Here is an 18700-nt window from a genome sequence, read left to right as displayed (position 1 = left end):
TATTTCTGGAGCATTAAAGAGAGGGCAGGAAGATACAGTATGAAATGCAGTGCGTTCCCTATCTTTTAGGCTTGACACCTGGCAATTGTTTTTGAACATTCACCTTCACTGATCTGTCATGTGAGCGTGCGTGCTAAGTCGCTTCAGTCACCTCCAACCTGTGTGACCCTTTGAACTGTAGCCCACCAGCTCCTCTGTCCATGGGATTCTCCAGGCAAGAATATTGGAGTGAATTGCCATGCCCTCCTCCAGGGGATCTTCCTGACCCAGGGACTGAACTCACGTCTCCTGCATTGGCAGGCAGGTTCTTTACCACTAGCGCCATCTGGGAAGCCCATATCCTAATCTAAATCATGTCCTTCGTATCCAGCCACTCATTTCCATATCCCCTATTTCCCCTCTTACCTAAGCCCTCACTTCTCTTGTGTGAATTACTTTAACAGCCTCCTAGCTATACTCTTTCTGTTCCTAGTTTTTGCCTACTCAAATCCATTCTAGCCACCACCAGATTTATTTTCCTAAAAAATGTATTTTATATTTCATTATGTCATTCCTCTACCCCCAAAAAAGCCTCCACTGGGTTTCTACCAGATTGAAGCTGAAACCCTTACCTGGTGATTAAAGTCCTCCACATTGTGACCACACACTACCCACCCATCTTCTGGCTTTTCTCCATGTGCGTGCTAAGTCGCCGCTATCATGGAACTTTTTCTAATGGGAGAGGACAAACAACGAATGAATTAGAGGCCTCTCCGATGGTGAAGAGGTATGTGCTATGCAGGGCATTATTATAAGGGGTGATGTCCTTGAAACTAACTGGATGGCTGCCCCAGATTAAAATGTCAGTAAAGTCCTCTTGTAGGAGGAGACATTTAAACTGAAATGTGAGTGACAAGAAGCAGTTAGCCGTGGGATCAGTAAGGAAAGAGTATTTCAAGCAATGGACTTTGGGCCAAGTGTGAAAGCAAGCAACCAGTAGAGGTCTGTTGCAGTAGTCTGGGTAAATGATGGTAGTTTGGGGAAGAATTGTGGTAGTGGAGACAGAGAAAAAAAAAAACTGCATTTCGGATATGTTTTAGAGGTAAGTCTGTGGGAACAGATGTGAAGAGTGAGCAAAGAAAATAGTCAAGGATAATGCTTAAAGTGTTGCCCTGTGTTGGATGATGCAATTCAATTTCAAGGCAGAGCAGGATAATATTGTTAGTGCCTTTACTGACATAGCCCTTTCCAGAATTTTCTAAAGACTACCTACTGTCATCTGTAGACAACCTCACTCTTTTCTTGTAATTAACGTGAGTCCCATGAGTCAGTAGTCAATGACCTCATTTGCTGTATGAACAGAAAATGAAGAGTTCTGCCTGGTCAACATCCCCTGGGGAGGTGTGGGCATTTTGCCATGCTAAAATCCAGTAATGCCCTTAACCAGATTTCTCATGGAAGGCCAGGTGACTTTCCGTTTCCTTTGTGCTATTGCCTTTGGGTTAGTTACAGCTCCTCTTTGCCTCCTTGAATACCAGCCCATGATGAAGAAGGAAGAATCTATGAATCAAATATTGATAGCTGGCTGAGGCCATCTGCCTGACTTGGACTTGCCAGCTCTGTCCTCTGGTCTATTTGAATATGTCATTTGTATTTCCGACTCTTGACTCTTGTATTTTATTTCTCCCAACTGAGAAATACTTTCTACATTTCATCACCTGTTCTAGTCTTTCGAAGTTCAAGTCCTGCCTCCTTTGCAAGTTCTTTTATACCACTCCAGCCCAGATGGATCTACTCATTCATTAAACTCCTATGGCGTTTACCATAGAGATATTCATTTTAGCACTTAACAAGCCTGTTATACATACTGTTACCAAATATAAGCATGTAAGCTCTATATTGTAAGCTCTGTGAGGACAGGATTACACTTTATTTTATTCTTCTACTGAACCATCCTCAACACACTAACATGTCTAACAATAAATAGCAAATATTTGTTGCTATTGTAGATGTAAATTTAAATCTTCATAGTCACATTTTTAAATCAAGGAGATTAAAGATAATAAATATTGGGAAAATAAAGTTAAATGACAATGAAAGGTGTTCCAAATGTAGAAAACATTTGCTACTCTCTGCCTTGTAACAATACCTTAAGTTTTTGTGCATTATGCCACCAAGCTGTTCCTCAAATGACATCATAGTACCTGAATCATAGTGACTGCATATCTATATTTATGGATAAATGAAACACATTATATGTAAGCATTACCTCCATGGGCAGCTGCATATGGTTGTGAAAGTTGTGAAGGTATGCAGTATACTACTCTAGGGAGCACCATTTTCGGAGAACAGGATTTGCATGAACTACCAAGCAAGACTAGGCGAAATTAAGAAGGTTCCTCTGGGGCTGAAGTTGGCAGCCTATGAACCATGGGCCAAGTCTGGCTTACCGCTTGTTTTTTATAAACAAAGTTTAATTAGAACACAAGCATATCCATTTGTTTACTTATTGTCTAAGATTCTTTTCCTAACTATTAATAATTGTAGTATGAGATTCTATGTCCCTCAAAGCCCCAAGTGGAGATTATCTGACCCTTTAAGGAAAAGTTTTCTGACCACGTAAGGGGACAGGAAAAGTTTTCTGACCACGTAAGGGGACAGGAGGAGAAGGCAATGGCACCCCACTCCAGTACTCTTGCCTGGAAAATCCCATGGACAGAAGAGCCTGGTAGGCTGCAGTCCATGGGGTTGCGAAGAGTCAGACACGACTGAGTGACTTCACTTTCACTTTTCACTTTCATGCACTGGAGAAGGAAATGGCAACCCACTCCAGTGTTCTTGCCTGGAGAATCCCAGGGACAGCGGAGCCTGGTGGGCTTCCGTCTCTGGGGTCGCACAGAGTCGGACACGACTGAAGCGACTTAGCAGCAGCAGCAGCAGCAAGGGGACAGGAATATACTCTCAGTTGAAAACAATCAGAATCATTTAATTTTAAAATTTCTTCAACTAATTGGTTAAGTGCATAAAATGTTTTATTGTGCTTTTTTTTTTTCCGTTTCAAAGTTATCTTACTCTTTTGCAGTAATGCCTGAAAATTCAAACTTTACTTATCGGCGGTATGATCGGCTCCCTCCAATCCATCAATTCTCCATAGAAAGTGACACGGACCTTTCTGAGACTGCAGAGCTAATTGAGGAGTATGAGGTCTTTGATCCTACTAGACCTCGACCAAAAATCATTCTTGTCATAGGTATGAGGCAGAAAGCAAACTTCTCATACTATTACTCTCTTTGTTTATATGTTTATGTTTCAAAAATTATGTCAACTATGCACCATGTTTGCAAATACTTAGTTGGATAATAAATAGAATAGAAACAAAACCTAGGGAGACAGTAGATGGACATATTTTTAGCATCATTTTCAATAAAAGATATTGTTATATTTAGTGCCTATTGCACTTTTACAGAATCTCATTACAATGTAGTAGAAATTCTTGGTCATTGAAAATAAGTGACCTCTTTAAGATTTATTGTCTTGTGGTTTTTATTTGCTTAATTTTTAACATAGGTAACTGCATCCATTAGAAGTGTTCTAAACATGATGTGGTTTTTTTTCCCTTTAACTCAACAAATTGAATTTTTACTGACTATGAACTTTTGAGCAATAAATAAATAATAATATGTTGGTAAAGATTCATATAAATGAATCTTCCTTATGACATACTGGCACCTACAATAAAATCTAAGTTTGATATTATTAGACAAGCAAATCTAATAGAACAATGTTTTACACAGCAAGTAACATCTGAGTATTAATGAATATAATAAGGATAATTGTTCATTTTTTACATTGCCACTGTGAATCTTACGTTGAATACGAAAGTATCAGTCTGATGCCATTTCACAAGGAATAGATATTGAAAATGTCTTAAGTAATTTTACAACATGCATTTTTGACCACCCTTGCAATTCTAGCTTCCTCAAAAGCTATAGAATTATGAAGAGACCTGTGAACATGAAACATTTGTAATCATTGTCTCACTTTCCAATTTGACTCAGCTTTCACAAAGATGACCAAAAGCAAAAATCTAGTGTGAGATATTCAAAGCTATTCTAGCCAGTAATTGTTATCCAAAGGCCACAGGTATACAGCCCCCAAGCAAAAAAATACTGTTCCCAGATGATGTAATGATGATGGCAACTGGGAAAAAACATTCCAATAAACACAAGAAAAAGAATTCAAGTTTACCAGACTAGCAGGAGGGACATTTGTACATCTGTAAGTGTAATGAAAATAAAGTTGCAAATATATTTAGCCCTGGATTGTTATAATAATTGTAGGATGAGAGTACAGAAATCAGTCTTCTAAAATGTCAAAATATTCTCATGGTTTATGGCAGCCACTAACTATTGTGCCATAAATCTCTATCTATTCTTGAAACTGGAATTTTTTGTGTATGTGCTTAAAAGTTTGGAGTTCTTACCTAGAAGACAAGAAAATGCTTTATTAAAAGATAAAGCCAGAGGTAAAGAAGTGTTGGAAATTATTTCATCATTTTATAATGAGATATTCTTTCAGTTTTGTCTTTCTTGTTGTTGTTAGTACAGTATTGGTGATTATTATCAGGATAAACAAATGAAAGCTTGATTGTTCATGAAAAGGGTGTAATACAAGTTGCTGTTGTAAAAATAGCGCATGTATATGAATTTTTTGTACACTGTGAATTTTATATGAAAATGATTAAAATATTTCAGTAAAGTAAGATCTGTGGAGAAGATACAAATGCTCAAATCTCATCCACTTCACAGTTCTTTTTTACTGAATAAAATCAACTAGTTTCCCAAGACTTAGACTTACACAATGTGTTGTAACATTTTATGTGTTATAAGAATGAAACAGAACCAGTGAATGGAAATAACTTTTAGAGGACTGAGATAAGAGAAGAAAAGAATTGAACCTTAGGTTGTCTGAGAAAATTGGGACAATTTTATGGCTTTTGAGGAATTATAAAATAATTGTACCTGAACCTTACAAATTTTTATTAGTTCCATCCTGACAAAGAGTGGGGGAGTACAGATACCCATATCTAAATAAGCAAAATTTCCCTTCTGGCAATACAAAAAAGTGTTTTTAAAGCTAGCCTTCTTGGCACAGATGTTAATGAATCTCTCTTATGTTAGCATAATTGTAAAATCTAAGAGTAAGATGGATCCTAATGTTTATAAGTAGTGGAATTAAATAAATATAGCAAATTAAACTTACTCTGGTTTCAGGGAGAAAAAAATAAGATTAATTTGTTATGATGCTTCAGTAATCAAATTCATCCAATATATTAATGCTATTCTCTGTCAGTTATGCTAATCATATTTTTTGTTGTCTACTGTTGCCTCCATTAGTTGACAAAAAGCTATTTTTTCTTGAAGGTGCCATAACTTTCTTCACGTGTTTGAATTATTTTTAATTTAGTGAAATTTGTGGTGTCTTAATTTGATGACATAAATATCATCGGATTAAGAAAGGTGTGAAAGTGTAGTTTACGAAAGATAACTTTCATTCTTCAGGGATCAAATTAGTTTGACTTTGTTGACAGCGTTGGTCACGTATTTATTTTTCTTCAAGCCAGTCCATGGTTTGCCCATGATTTAATAGGCCAAAAGCAGCTATTAATATTTGAGACCAAAACTTGCTTTTCATTTGGCAGTAATGAATTTAATATAGTATTAACAGTAGTTTGATGGTAAATCTAATAGGATTGAATTTAGAGCTTCTTAGCAAGAGAAAGTCAAAAATGTCAATAAATTTCTAAGTTTAATGAGGCAATGAAAAGACAAAAGCCAGTTTTACAAGGAATGGTATTTGGGATTGAGGTTAAGAAAAGGGTCTCAGTATACTAGCTGATCTTAGACTTCTGGATATTAAACATTTTTTGAAGAAAATAAGCCCTGGCCAACCAAGTTCACTCACTCAGAACTCTCCTACAAAATCCAAAACAAAATGAAACAAGCATCTTTTCTTTTTTGCTTATATTATTTGCAACAAGAATTTTTTTTAATGTACTGAATAATGATATGTAGAATGATTTCTACCCCAAAAAAATTTGGTAAATGGAATTAGTAAAGAGACCATCAACTCACTTTTCTATTGAATTTTTATTTTCAATATGGTTTAACAAATTGTAATTATATTTCAGTAAATATTACCAAAAATAGTTCATTGCATATTTTAAAAATATTCTGTCTACACTCAATGGTTATGATTAAGTATTTGAAAATATTTTATTAGTATAATTGCCAACAAATAACAAATCAGAGTGGGATGATTGTTATGTGCATTATTCTGAAATTTACCCAGACTTTGCTGCTAAGTCGCTTCAGTCGTGTCTGACTCTGTGCGACCCCATGGATGGCAGCCCACTAGGCTCCGCCATCCCTAGGATTCTCCAGGCAAGAATACTGGAGTGGGTTGCCATTTCCTTCTCCAGTGCATGAAAGGAAAAAATGAAAGTGAAGTTGCTCAGTCGTGTCCGACTCGTAGCGACCCCATGGACTCTAGCCTACCAGGCTCCTCCATCCATGGGATTTTCTAGGCAAGAGTACTGGAGTGAGGTGCCATTGCCTTCTCCAGACTTTAGATTCCAATTAATCTAGGTTGTCTAAAAAATATAATTAACTAAAATAATATAATATTTGGAAATAAAATTTGAGGCATATATTTTATAATTATTTAGGTGCTTATGTTTTTAAAAACTAAATGACAGTTCCCGATTACTGGTATTGATCTGTGTTGCAAAATATTGACTATTTCATGCTAATATGTCATAAAATCAAAATTATCATGAGTTCTATGAAATTGTTCTACCTTAAAGATCTCTTCCATTCACTCTTCATATTTATTACATCAAACTTCTTTTGAATTTAAAGATGATAAGGCAAAGAGATGCTCAGACAGTTCAAAGAAAAATTTGAAGAAGCCATGTCAATATTGCTGTGCTTTTGGTTAAAACTAATTTTTACATTTCACAAAACTGCACTTGAACTCTATTGTTGTGTAATACATTTCTGTCATTTTGATCATTGTCTTTTGTATCTCACAGATTTTTTTTTATTATAGAAAATAAAAGTATTAGAGCTTACACAGAAAAAAATGGAAGCAGTTTCAACTGCATTATTCAACTTTTAAAATTAGTTGTTTACTAAAATTGGTTACAGAAAAAAGATCTCTTTCATTTAATAAGTCAATCATGACAATTCTACCCTTTCCTTGACAAAATCCACACTTTCTCTGCATTCAGAGGTGGCCCTGAGAATGTCACAAACAAGTAGAATAGCTTCCACACTGGTTGTGGTCTAGACTCTTCATCTCAAGATGAAGACAATAGCTGTATAAAAAGGGATTTCTTATTGTATTGGAAGGTCACAGTTTTGCTTGTTTTAAATGACAGGTGGTCCAGGAAGTGGAAAGGGTACTCAGAGTTTGAAAATCGCAGAACGTTATGGATTTCAGTACATTTCAGTAGGAGAATTATTAAGGAAGAAGATCCACAGTACCAGCAGCAATAGGAAATGGAGTCTTATTGCCAAAATAATTACAACTGGAGAACTGGCCCCACAGGTACTGTTATAATTTGCTTCTGTTCTGCAAAGATTCTTCTACTAGTTGTCACTGTAAGTTTAACTGTGGTTTTTCATCTTTTTTCTTTAAAAAAAGGAAACAACAATTACAGAGATAAAACAAAAATTGATGCAAATGCCTGATGAAGTGGGCATTGTTATTGATGGATTTCCAAGAGACGTCGCTCAGGCTCTATCTTTTGAGGACCAAGTAAGACTGTCTCCTTATATTTTAAGTGACTTTTCTTTTTTTTGCTTATATCTTTGATATTAAAAATATATACATTTCTTGAAAGACTTGCTGTTATTTAGAATGAATTTGGCCTGAAAATGAACAAGTACATAAATTTGGGTTGGCAGAAGGTCATTTCTTTGGCACACGTACTTAAAAATTAAAGTCAGGCTCTGCCAAAAAGAAAAGATAACTAATAATAGAATTCATGATTTTTTATTTAAAAATGAAAATCTCTCTAGCCTTATTTCAAAATACTTTCCATAAGATTGTATTTTTAATCTATAATTGCTTACAGCAAGCCTTGTTCAGGGATTTTTCTGGTGGTCCAGTGGCTAAGACTCCACATTCCCAACGCAGGAGGACTGGTTTCAATCTCTGGTCAGGGAACTGGATCCCACATGCTGTAACTAAATAGATCCTGCTTGCGGCAACCAAGATCAAGGATCCCGTGTGCTGCAACTAAGACCTGGTGCGGCCAAATAAGTTAATTAATTTATTTTTAAAAAAAGCAAGCCATGATCAGTACTGCCCAGGGATGTAAAATATCACCCTATCTATAACAAGGTATGGTTTATGGTTCAGTTTTCCAAAACTTACTTAAATTTGAGCAGACTATGCCTGCTCAATACTCAACAACCTATTTTAAAGGGAAATAAATCAATTAAAATATTTTGTTTCTTTATATATTTAACTTTGAAAAGCTAGTGTGACTAATTTTTCATTCAAAAACTTTAATTACAAAAGTAACAAATATTAGGGCTTCCCTGGTGGCTAAGATGGTAAAGAATGCAATGTAGGAGACCTGGGTTTGATCCCTGGATCAAGAAGACCCCCTGGAGAAGGGAATGGCTACCCACTCCAGTATTCTTGCCTGGAGAATTCCATGGACAGAAGTTCCTGGCGGGCTACAATCCATGGGGTCTCAAAGAGTCAGGCACGACTGACTAACACAGACACACAGCAAATTTTTAAGTCTTGGTGTAAAAAGCGAATTTCCATTAATACTCTCCTTCCATTCCACTGTCTGTCCTCTCCTGAAAAATAGAAATAGCATTAAGCTTATTATATATCCTTCCAGGAGAAGGCAATGGCACCCCACTCCAGTACTCTTGCCTGGGAAGTCCCATGGACAGAGGAGCCTGGTAGGCTGCAGTCCATGGGGTCGCTAAGAGTCAGACACGACTCAGCGACTTCACTTTCACTTTTCACCTTCATGCACCGGAGAAGGAAATGGCAACCCACTCCAGTGTTCTTGCCTGGAGAATCCCAGGGACAGCAGAGCCAGGTGGGCTTCCGTCAATGGGGTCGCACAGAGTCGGACACGACTGAAGCAACTTAGCAGCAGCAGTAGCAGCATATCCTTCCAAGCCATTTTCTATACATTGCACTTCTACACACCTAGGCATTGATATGTGTCCATGCTCATATACAAATGCAGTTTTAATTTTCATAGCTATTTCCCAACTGTCCTCCAAAAAGACTTTTCCAAGTTATAGTCCCATTGATGTTGAATAACAGTATATTTCCCCAGACCCTTTCCAACCAGATATAATTTATATTTTAAAATTTTGCCACCCTGATAATTAAGAAACAGTATTTTATATTTATATTTATATTTCTTTAGTTATTACTGAGGTTAAGTATATTTTCAGATACTTATTGACCATTTGTGTTTCTTCCTTATGTGAATACCGCTTTCCTTTGCCTATTTTTCTACACAGTTGTTTATCTTTTGCTTAGAGAAGCTTTTAATATATGACAGATATTGTATCAAAGAGGACTGAGTGAAATAAGTTGTCAATTTATGTCTCATATAAAATAAGTCTGGAGTTAGACAGTTTCAAGGCCAGAAGATAGCTTCGTGAAACCTCCCTTTGAATATGTGTGTGTGTGTGTGTGTGTGTGTGTGCGCTCAGTCACTCAGTTTGACTCTTTGTGACCCCATGGACTGTAGCCCACCATGCCCCTCTGTCCATGGGATTTCTCAGGCAAGAATACTGGAGTGGGTTGCCATTCCTTTCTCCAGGGCATCTTCCCAACCTCTGTCTCCTGCGTCTCCTGCATTGGCAGGTGGAATCTTAACCACTGAGCTACCCGGGAAGCCCACCTTTGAATACTCACATTAACTATTTTGGGGATGTGTATTGTGCTGGAATATTTTTCTCTCCTGATCATATTTCTCCCTCCAGAATCTCTGATGCTTACTGAGCTTAAGGGTTTAGTTCTAATTGCTCTGGCCTTGAAGAGAGAAAAACTTCAGAAAAAATCAAAATTTTGCTGTTGCTATTGCTGCCAAATGATATTGCTGTTGAAAAGAGGGACCTCATCAGCCATTCCATTGATTCATGGTAATGGTGGAAGCATGATAGCCAAGTAGCCAGGAGTTCACACCCAAACCTGGTCCACACTATACATTGAATAAAATGCGCTTGGCAAGTACAAGCAGAAAACTACATGATTCGCTTTGCCTGTTGCCTTTCAAATATGCTATGTGTCTCTTGCTTCTTCCCTGGATCCTATACAGGATCCTAAAGAGGCAGATCCTATAGTTTTCCTGCTCACTTTAAAATACTAACAGATAGTTTTGTTTTCAGGTATTAAAAAACCTGTCCACAATTATATCTCAATAAAGCCAGAAAAAAAATTTAATTAAAAAAAAAAAGCTCAGCTCAGTGTAAATCAAAACTTCAGCTTCTCATTCAGTTTAACATATGTCTGCTAGCCCCAGCTTGGGCCTACTTCAGGCATAGAAACTTAAAGTGATGTCGCAGAATCCTGAAATTCTTCCTAGTGTTGCTTGCAGCAGGGCAGGTGGTGGGGAAGGGGCAGAAAATTCGTGACTCTCCAGCAGCTGTGTCTTCTATAGCCTGGGCATGAGTGATGACCATTCATAACAACGGGTGAAAGGTCACAGTATCAGTTTGGGGACACGTGTTGCCAAGTTCCATAAGATGGTCTGAAATCTGTAGAATAAGCAGTGCATTTACTGTTCTCAACCACACTTCTGAGGCTAGAAAAGTCCAATGTAACACTTTCTTAGGTTGGCACTGTACCAGGTTCTTGCCCTCTGCTGGCAGTCCAGTGGTGCCTAAGGTTGGTGCTGCTGTTGCCGACCTGCAGGAGTTCAGAGAGACAGAGGCAAAACTGCAGTGTTTAGGTAGAGCAAATGTTAGAGTCAGCCCCTATCACCCCACACTCTATGTAGGCTCTATCTCCTGGGGTGTCTCTTTTCTGGTACCATTTCTGACACCAAATGTGTGGCGAGTTTCCACACCAATTCTCCAATCCTCTGACACCAACTAGATGTCCAACAATTGAATTCAATTCTGACACTAAATACCCAGAGTCAGTGCAGACCCTACAGGTTAAGGCTCAGTCCCACGTGACTGCCCGCCACTTCAGACATCATTCAAAAGTCCCAGGGGCACCTATATTCTGTCCACCCAGCTGTAAATTTGGAGATTTCTACAACATCCTCTTCAAGTTTGGTAATTCACTGGACCTAACTCACAGAAAGAAGGAGAATGCTTTACTTACATTGACCAGTTTATTACAAAGAACACAACTCAGGAACAGCCAAACAGAAGAGATGCATAAGGCGATGCATGGGGTTGGCGGTGGAGACCTTGCTGTGGGTGCACGACCCTTCCGGCACGTGCGTGTATTCACAAAGACAAGAGCTCCCCAAACGTCATTGCTGGAGAGTTTTTATAAGCCGGTCTCACATCCCTTTCTGTTCCTAGAGACTGGGGAGTGGGGCTGAAAGTTCCACCTTCTCGTCTCTTTCATGTTAGGTCTCTCTTCCAACCAGCCACCATCCTAATGCTATCTAGGGCTCCGCCCTGAGTCACCTCATTACCCTAGTCTCAAGTGTAGTCAGAAGGTGCTAATTATGAACAACAAAAGACACTGCTGTTACTCAGGAAATTCCAAGTGTTTTAGAAACTCTGGGCTGGGAGTCAGGGACAAACACTAAATATATATTTATATTTTATCATACTCCTCAAAGTTTATTTTTAACCAGCTTTTTTTTTTTTTTTTTACTGCACATGTGAGCATGAATAAACACACATGCAGGTAGTTTCCCCCAAGACTTCCTCACAAGTCCAGAGCATAAGAAGAGATGGATTTCTGACATCAACTATATATACTAGTGATGATATGATCATTGTAACAAAAAGACCTAACAGTTAAGTGATCAAAGAAGTTTATTTTTTTTTTTCTTATAGAGAATAATGTCCATGAAAACGGTCCAGATTGGCTGAACAGCTTTTCTGCTTGGGATCATTTAGGTTTGCTCCAAGTTGTTGTTCTGCACCCTCCTAAGACATGTCATCGTCTGTATGGTCAAAGCAGGGTTGCCATCACATATGGGTTCCAGCTGGCATGTAAGGAGAAGGGAACGTGAAGGTCTGAAGAGCCAGATCAGGAAGCGGTATCCATCACGTCTGCTCACATGACATTGTTGAGAATTTAGATGTGTTCTAATTGCAAGGCAGGCCGGGAAATGTAGTCCAGTTCTATGACTGTGGAAGGGTTTAAGAACTGATCAGCAGGTTCTTTGCAAGTGTGCTCCTCCGACCATCCACATGTCTGCATGCTCCCTTCTTCCCACACAGAATGTACTCACTCGCTCCCCAAAGAAAACAGCCCAGATCCCCATTATCTAGCCCAAAAGTCAAGAATCTCTACTTGATATTCAGTTCTCTCCTTTCCGTCCAGATTGGACTCTTCATCATGCTCACTTGTAAACATCAAGTTATCTAACCTCCCTGCCAGCAATAAACAGTGGAGGAGCAAGACCAGAAGAAGTGAAATAGAGGCCCCTACTCAGGAAAGGGAATTTGGACAATGTAAATGGTAGTCCCTGAACCACAGAAAATAAATCCTTTGAGGCAGGGATTGCCAAGGGTCCTTGCCTTGAGAGTGGAGTTATCTCCTGGGCTGGCCCATCAGTAACTCTCTGTTCTCTCTCAGGCAGTAACTCTTTGCCTGTTCTCTTATGAGGCCCCTGGCCCTCTGAGAAGTTCTCTGTATTGTCTATTTTCTGCCTGGTCACATCAAAATAATTTGTTGGAGACTATGCCCTCTTTGGGAGCTATTTTAAGTGTGAAAAACGCACAAGCTTTTTTTGATTAGGCTGATAGTTGCTTTGGTAAAAACCATTTTCTCAAAAATTTGATAGGTTTCTGCTCTTTTTGCTTCTAGGTAGCTCCGTGTACCTGTAACTACATTCAAAGTTTTATTCTGGATGTAGATATTAAGTTGCTTTGTTTGTTTTCTCATTTTGATGGCAGTTACTTGAGGCCATATTACAACAACAGGCTTGAGCAGGAAGGTAACATCCTTAGTCTCTGTTTTGCCTCAGGGTTGGGTCCCTATTTTTGGAATGAGGTCATTGTTATTGGGAGTCGTTTAGCAGCAATAGCCATATCTCCTGTTGTCTAGTGGTATAGAAGCAGTTGCCTTTTTCAATCTTGTGAGGTCTTAAATTACTGAATGCTTTCTTTTCTCTTTTTCTGCTTGCAAATTGGTCAGTACTTTCTTCAGTCAGTTCAGTCACTCAGTCATGTCCAACTCTTTGTGACCCCATGGACTGCAACACGCCAGCCTTCCCTGTCCATCACCAACTCCCAGAGCTTGCTCAAACTCAAGTTCATTGAGTCGGTGATGCCATCCAACCATCTCATCCTCTGTCATCCCCTTCTCCTCCTGCCTTCAATATTTCCCAGCATCAGAATCTTTTTCAATCAGTCAGTTCTTTACATTAGGTGGTCACAGTATTGGAGCTTCAGCTTCAGCACCAGTCCTTCCAGTGAATATTCAGGATTGATTTCCTTTAGGATTGCTGGTTTGATCTCCTTGCTGTCCAAGGGAATCTCAGACAACTCTCTGTTGCCTTCTCCAATACCACAGTTCAAAAGCATCAATTCTTTGGCACTCAGTTTTTTTATGGTCCAACTCTCACAACCATACTTGACTACTGGAAAAACCATAGTTTTAACTAAACAGATCTTTGTTGGCAAAGTATTGTCTCTGCTTTTTAATATGCTGTCTAGGTTTCTCATAGCTTTTCTTCCAAGGAGCAAGCGTCTTTTAATTTCATGCAGTCACCATATGCAGTGATTCTGGAACCCAAGAAAATAAAGTCTGTCACTGTTTCCATTGTTTCCCCATCTATTTGCCATGAAACGATGGGACCAGATGCCATGATCTTCGTTTTTTGAATGGCGAGTTTTAAGCCAGCTTTTAAACCCTCCTCTTTCACTTTCATCAAGAGGCTTTTTAGTTCCTCTTCGCTATCTGCAATAGGGTGGTGTCATCTGCATATCTGAGGTTATTGATATTTCTCCCGGCAATCTTGATTCCAGCTTGTGTTTCATCCAGCCCAGCATTTCATATGATGTATTCGGCATATAAGTTAAATAAGCCAGATGACAATATACAGCCTTGATGTACTCCTTTCCCAATTTGGAACCAGTCTGTTGTTCCATGTACGGTTCTAATTGTTGCTTCTTGACCTGCATACAGATTTCTCAGGAGGCAGATAAGGTGGTCTGATATTTCAGCCTCTTGAAGAATTTTCCAAAGTTTGCTGTGATCCACACAGTCAAAGGTTTTAATGTAGTCAACGAAGCAGAAGTTGATGTTTTTCTGGAATTCTTTTGCTTTTTCTCTGATCCAGCGGATGTTGTCAATTTCATCTCTGGTTCCTCTGCCTTTTTTAAATCCAGCTTGAACTTCTGAAAGTTCTCAATTTAAGTACTGTTGAAGACTAGCTTGAAGAATTTTCAGCATTATTATGCTAGCGTGTGAAATGAGTTCTATGGTGCAATAGTCTGAACATTCTTTGGCATTGCCTTTCTTTGGGATTGGAATGAAAACTGAGCTTTTCCAGTCCTGTGGCCACTGCTGAGTTTTCCAAATTTGCTGGCATATTGAGTGCAACACTTTCACAGCATCATCTTTTAGGATTTGAAATAGCTCAACTTGCATTCCATCAGCTCCACTAGCTTTGTTCGTAGTGATGCTTCCTAAGGTCCACTTGACTTCGCATTCCAGGATGTCTGGCTGTAGGTGAGTGATCACACCATTATGGTTATCTGGGTCGTTAGAATCTTTTTTGTATAGTTCTTCTGTGTATTCTTGCCACCTCTTCTTAACAGCTTCTGTTTCTGTCAGGTCCATACCGTTTCTGTCCTTTTCTGTGCCCATCTTTGCATGAAATGTTCCCTTGGCATCTCTAATTTTCTTGATGAGATCTCTAGTCTTTCCCATTCTATTGGTTTCCTCTATTTCTTTACACTGATCACTTGGGAAGGCTTTCTTATCTCTCTTTGCTATTCTTTGGAACTCTAGTTCAGATGGATATCACTTCCATTTTCTCCTTGTTCCTTCACTTCTCTTCTTTTCTCAGCTATTTGTAAGGCCCCCTCAGACAACCATTTTGCCTTTTTGCACTCTTCTTGGGGGAGATTTTGATCACCGCCTCCTGTACAATGTTACAAACCTCCGTCCTTAGTTTTCAGGTACTCTGTCTATCAGATCTCATCCCTTGAATCTATTTGTCACTTCCACTGTGTAATCATAAGGGATTTGATTTAGGTCATACCTGAATGGTCTAGTGGTTTTCCCTACTTCCTTCAATTTCAGCCTGAATTTTGCAATAAGGAGTTCATGATTTGAGCCACAGTCAGCTCCTGGTCTTGTTTTTGCTGACTGGTCATAGCAAACATCCTCTTCCAACAACACAAGAGACAATTCTACACATGGATATCACCAGATGGTCAATACCAAAATCAGACTGATTATATTCTTTGCAGCCGAAGATGGAGAAGCTCTGTACAGTCAGTACTTTCTTAGGCTTATCTATTTCTATATATAGTTGCAAAACACAACAGAGCACAGTGAACACACACTAACATTCTAGCTCTTTTTAGCATTTTCTTCTCTAGCTATGGGCTCCATAGCAATGTGCTCTGCCTTCGAAGTTATCACAGTAGTGACTCCAATTATTTTGCAATGGCATCACAAGGGTCATCAACTTCCAGTCTAAAATATCTGCACCTTTACTGACCAAGAAAACCAATTCCATATATTTTAGTTTTTGATATAGTAGTGTCCTACTCATGTAACTATTGCCATATTTGCTATAATTAAAAGACACAATGGCATAATAGAACCTTATTTCTCTTGTATATGACAGCCTTTCCATGAAAGAAAGTCATCATTCATTCACAGCTTTGTTCTTTACATTCATTCACAGATGCAGGTTTTTTCCAAATTATTACTCCTCTAGCCAGTAGAGCAGGGGTTCTCGTTGGTTGTTTGTTTGGTTTGGTTTGGTTAAGATGCTTTAACACTTTTAGAAATTTTTAACGAATTCAAAAAGCTTTAATTTACATGGACTATATCTGTTGATATTCAGCATATGAGAAATTAAAACCAAAATCTTTAAATATTAAGTCATTTAAAAATAACAATAAATCCACACAGGTTAACAGAGATAACATATTTTTGTGAAAAATAATCATATTTTCCAAAACTAAAAAAAAAATAGTGATATGAGAAGCATTGCTTTCCATTTTTACAAATCTCTTAAAATTGTAGCTTGACAAAAGAGAGCTGGGTTCTTATGTCTGCTTTTGCAGTCCCACTGCTATGATAACACACTTCCTGTAGCCACTGGGAAACTCCTGTACATTTGTTAGAGAATGAAAGGAAAAAGGCACACAGTTTCTCAGCATTAGTATGAGAATAGTTTTGACCTGTATTCTCCCCTAAAAGGGCCTCAGCAATCCCCACAAGTCTCCAGAGCATGCTTTTTTAACTACTGCACTGGGACATGGTTGACAACTGTGTGGTGAAAGCTAGGTCACTAGGTCACTGCCACAGTTACTTCCAGATGGTTGAAAGAGGGAGCAGAGTGGAGAAGGTCCATGTTCAACTGCTTACGTCCCAGACCCCAAGGCAGCACACCATCACTTCTCACAGCCCACTGATGAGAACTTAGATCACATGGCTACATCCTAACTGTAAGGAAGGTTGAGACATGGAGTCACATGATCAGGCTTGGGCCTGGCTTCAGAGCTGTTATTATGGAAGCAGGGAAAACAGATTTGAGAGACAACCAGCACTTTCCATCACAAACGACATATATTGCCCCATCGTTCCTTCCTGCCCTTACTCCTCAGCCCACAGTGCCCTCTCCCAGCTCTCAGACCTGCTGTTTGAAGCAGGAGATGGAGACTCTCCTTATCGCCATAGTGTAACCCAGGTTCTCCTTGCATTTTATGGTAGATCTCTCCAATTTGAGACAGTTCTGCTCACTTTTGGCCTGATTGTTGGAAAGAGATAACAGACTAGAGAGGGGAAAGGAATCAAAATAGGCAGGAATGGGAAGTCTCAGATCTTTTCATCACCAACCAAACTCACTGCATAGCCAAGATTTCAATAGACAGTTCAGTCCACAGTCAGAGCCAAAACAAGGTGGTTTTTAAAGGTTATAGAATTTCATATTCTATGAACTAGGAGTGGGGAGAAAAGCTTGATTTCTGTACTGAGGATTCATTAACCATACAGTAAAGCTGAAACCAAGAATTCTGTGGTGCTATTATTGAAAATGAAGGTGGACCATTTACACCAAATCTACTTTTTTTAAATGACAGTAAATAACAATATATTCAACTCTCTGGCCCCAGCTAATTCTCAAATTTTATGTATGTACATGCACTTTCCACACCACGCTAAACTGCTTTCAATTCTTGCAGTGACCTGCTCCTGCAATTTCCCCATTGCTATTTATATCATCCTATAACTTGCTGTTTTTCCTCATGCATTCTGTTTTTGAGATCTGTTTTGATACATATAGATCAAGCTCATTCTTACAACTGTTTCAGGATGTTATATTCTATAAATATATCATATTTTAGTAGTGGAATTTCGGGTTGCTTTTATAGTTACTACTGTTACCAAGAGCACTGTGATCAACATTCTTACATTTTCCTTTGCATATCTCAAAAAGATCTCTCAGGAATAGTTCTAGAAATGGGCTTTCTAGGGCAGAGGGAAGTTTGTGTGTGTGTGTGTGTGTGTGGCTTTAAATCTATATTTTAATTTTTGTTAATATATTATTAAAAATTGATTATATAAATTTATGATTACTTCTTTCCTATTTCCTTGATCTCACCAATACTTAGTTTCAAATTTTATTTTAGGTTAGTTGATATATTAGAAATGTTTCTATATTGTTGTTTTAATTTGTATTCTCCCAACCACTAGTGAACTGGAAAATCTGAAAAACTGTATTTATTGGCCATATGCATCTCCTCTTTTTAGAATTATCTAAACATAACCTTGGTACTTTGGATTACGTGATCTTTTAACTAGTGATTTGGACATTCATGACACTAATTCTTTGTTATATATCTTGATCATATTTTCTTCCACTTTTTCTGAATCATGTTTAAAAAATATACAGACTCATGTCCTATCTTTTGTCCTAGGGAAGTTTTACATTTTAATATGGTAAATTTGTTATTATTTTCCTTTTGGTTTTTGCATTTAGATCTTAAGAAAGCATTCCCTATAGTCTCAAAAATATTCTATATTTTTCTAGCTATTTTTAGTTTTGTTTAGAAGGTCCAAGTATTTATTCTGTCTGCATTAATTGTTGTATATAGTGTGAGTAGAGATAGAATTTTATTTTATGTTTTAAATAAAAATGAAAAATGTATCCAGTGCTCCAAAAATCATGTGTTGACTAGTGCATCTTTTTCTTACTGAAATGATTTCTTCCTGTATAGACTTGGGTTTGCTACATAGCTTCTCTCCTCATTTGTTTTGTCTGTTAAGGTATTGCTGCATCAATATCATG

General features: G+C 38.2%; 1 protein-coding gene across 5 annotated transcripts in view; it reads left to right on the top strand.

The window, feature by feature from the left end:
• Positions 1-18700, top strand: part of AK5 (adenylate kinase 5) — a 261470-nt gene that overhangs the window by 9563 nt on the left and 233207 nt on the right. For 3 of the 5 annotated variants that reach the window (XR_014054135.1, XR_014054134.1, XM_081491864.1), the window contains exons 3-5: positions 3134-3229; positions 7421-7590; positions 7687-7800. Coding sequence is in view for 2 of the 5 variants with exons in the window: in XM_081491864.1 (XP_081347990.1) it covers positions 3134-3229; positions 7421-7590; positions 7687-7800 (380 nt within the window). In the remaining 3 variants the exon portion in view is untranslated. Of the gene's footprint in view, positions 1-3061; positions 3230-7420; positions 7591-7686; positions 7801-18700 lie in introns of all 5 variants that reach the window. The other 2 variants (XR_014054133.1, XM_081491863.1) reach the window with 1 other exon arrangement.

The sequence above is a fragment of the Giraffa tippelskirchi genome, chromosome 5, assembly GCF_054371585.1.
Source record: "Giraffa tippelskirchi isolate mGirTip1 chromosome 5, T2T-mGirTip1v1.2.pri, whole genome shotgun sequence".
Taxonomy (NCBI): Eukaryota; Metazoa; Chordata; class Mammalia; order Artiodactyla; family Giraffidae; genus Giraffa; species Giraffa tippelskirchi.
Note: the sequence above shows the minus strand (reverse complement) of the source record. Positions and strands in the feature narration are given on the sequence as shown.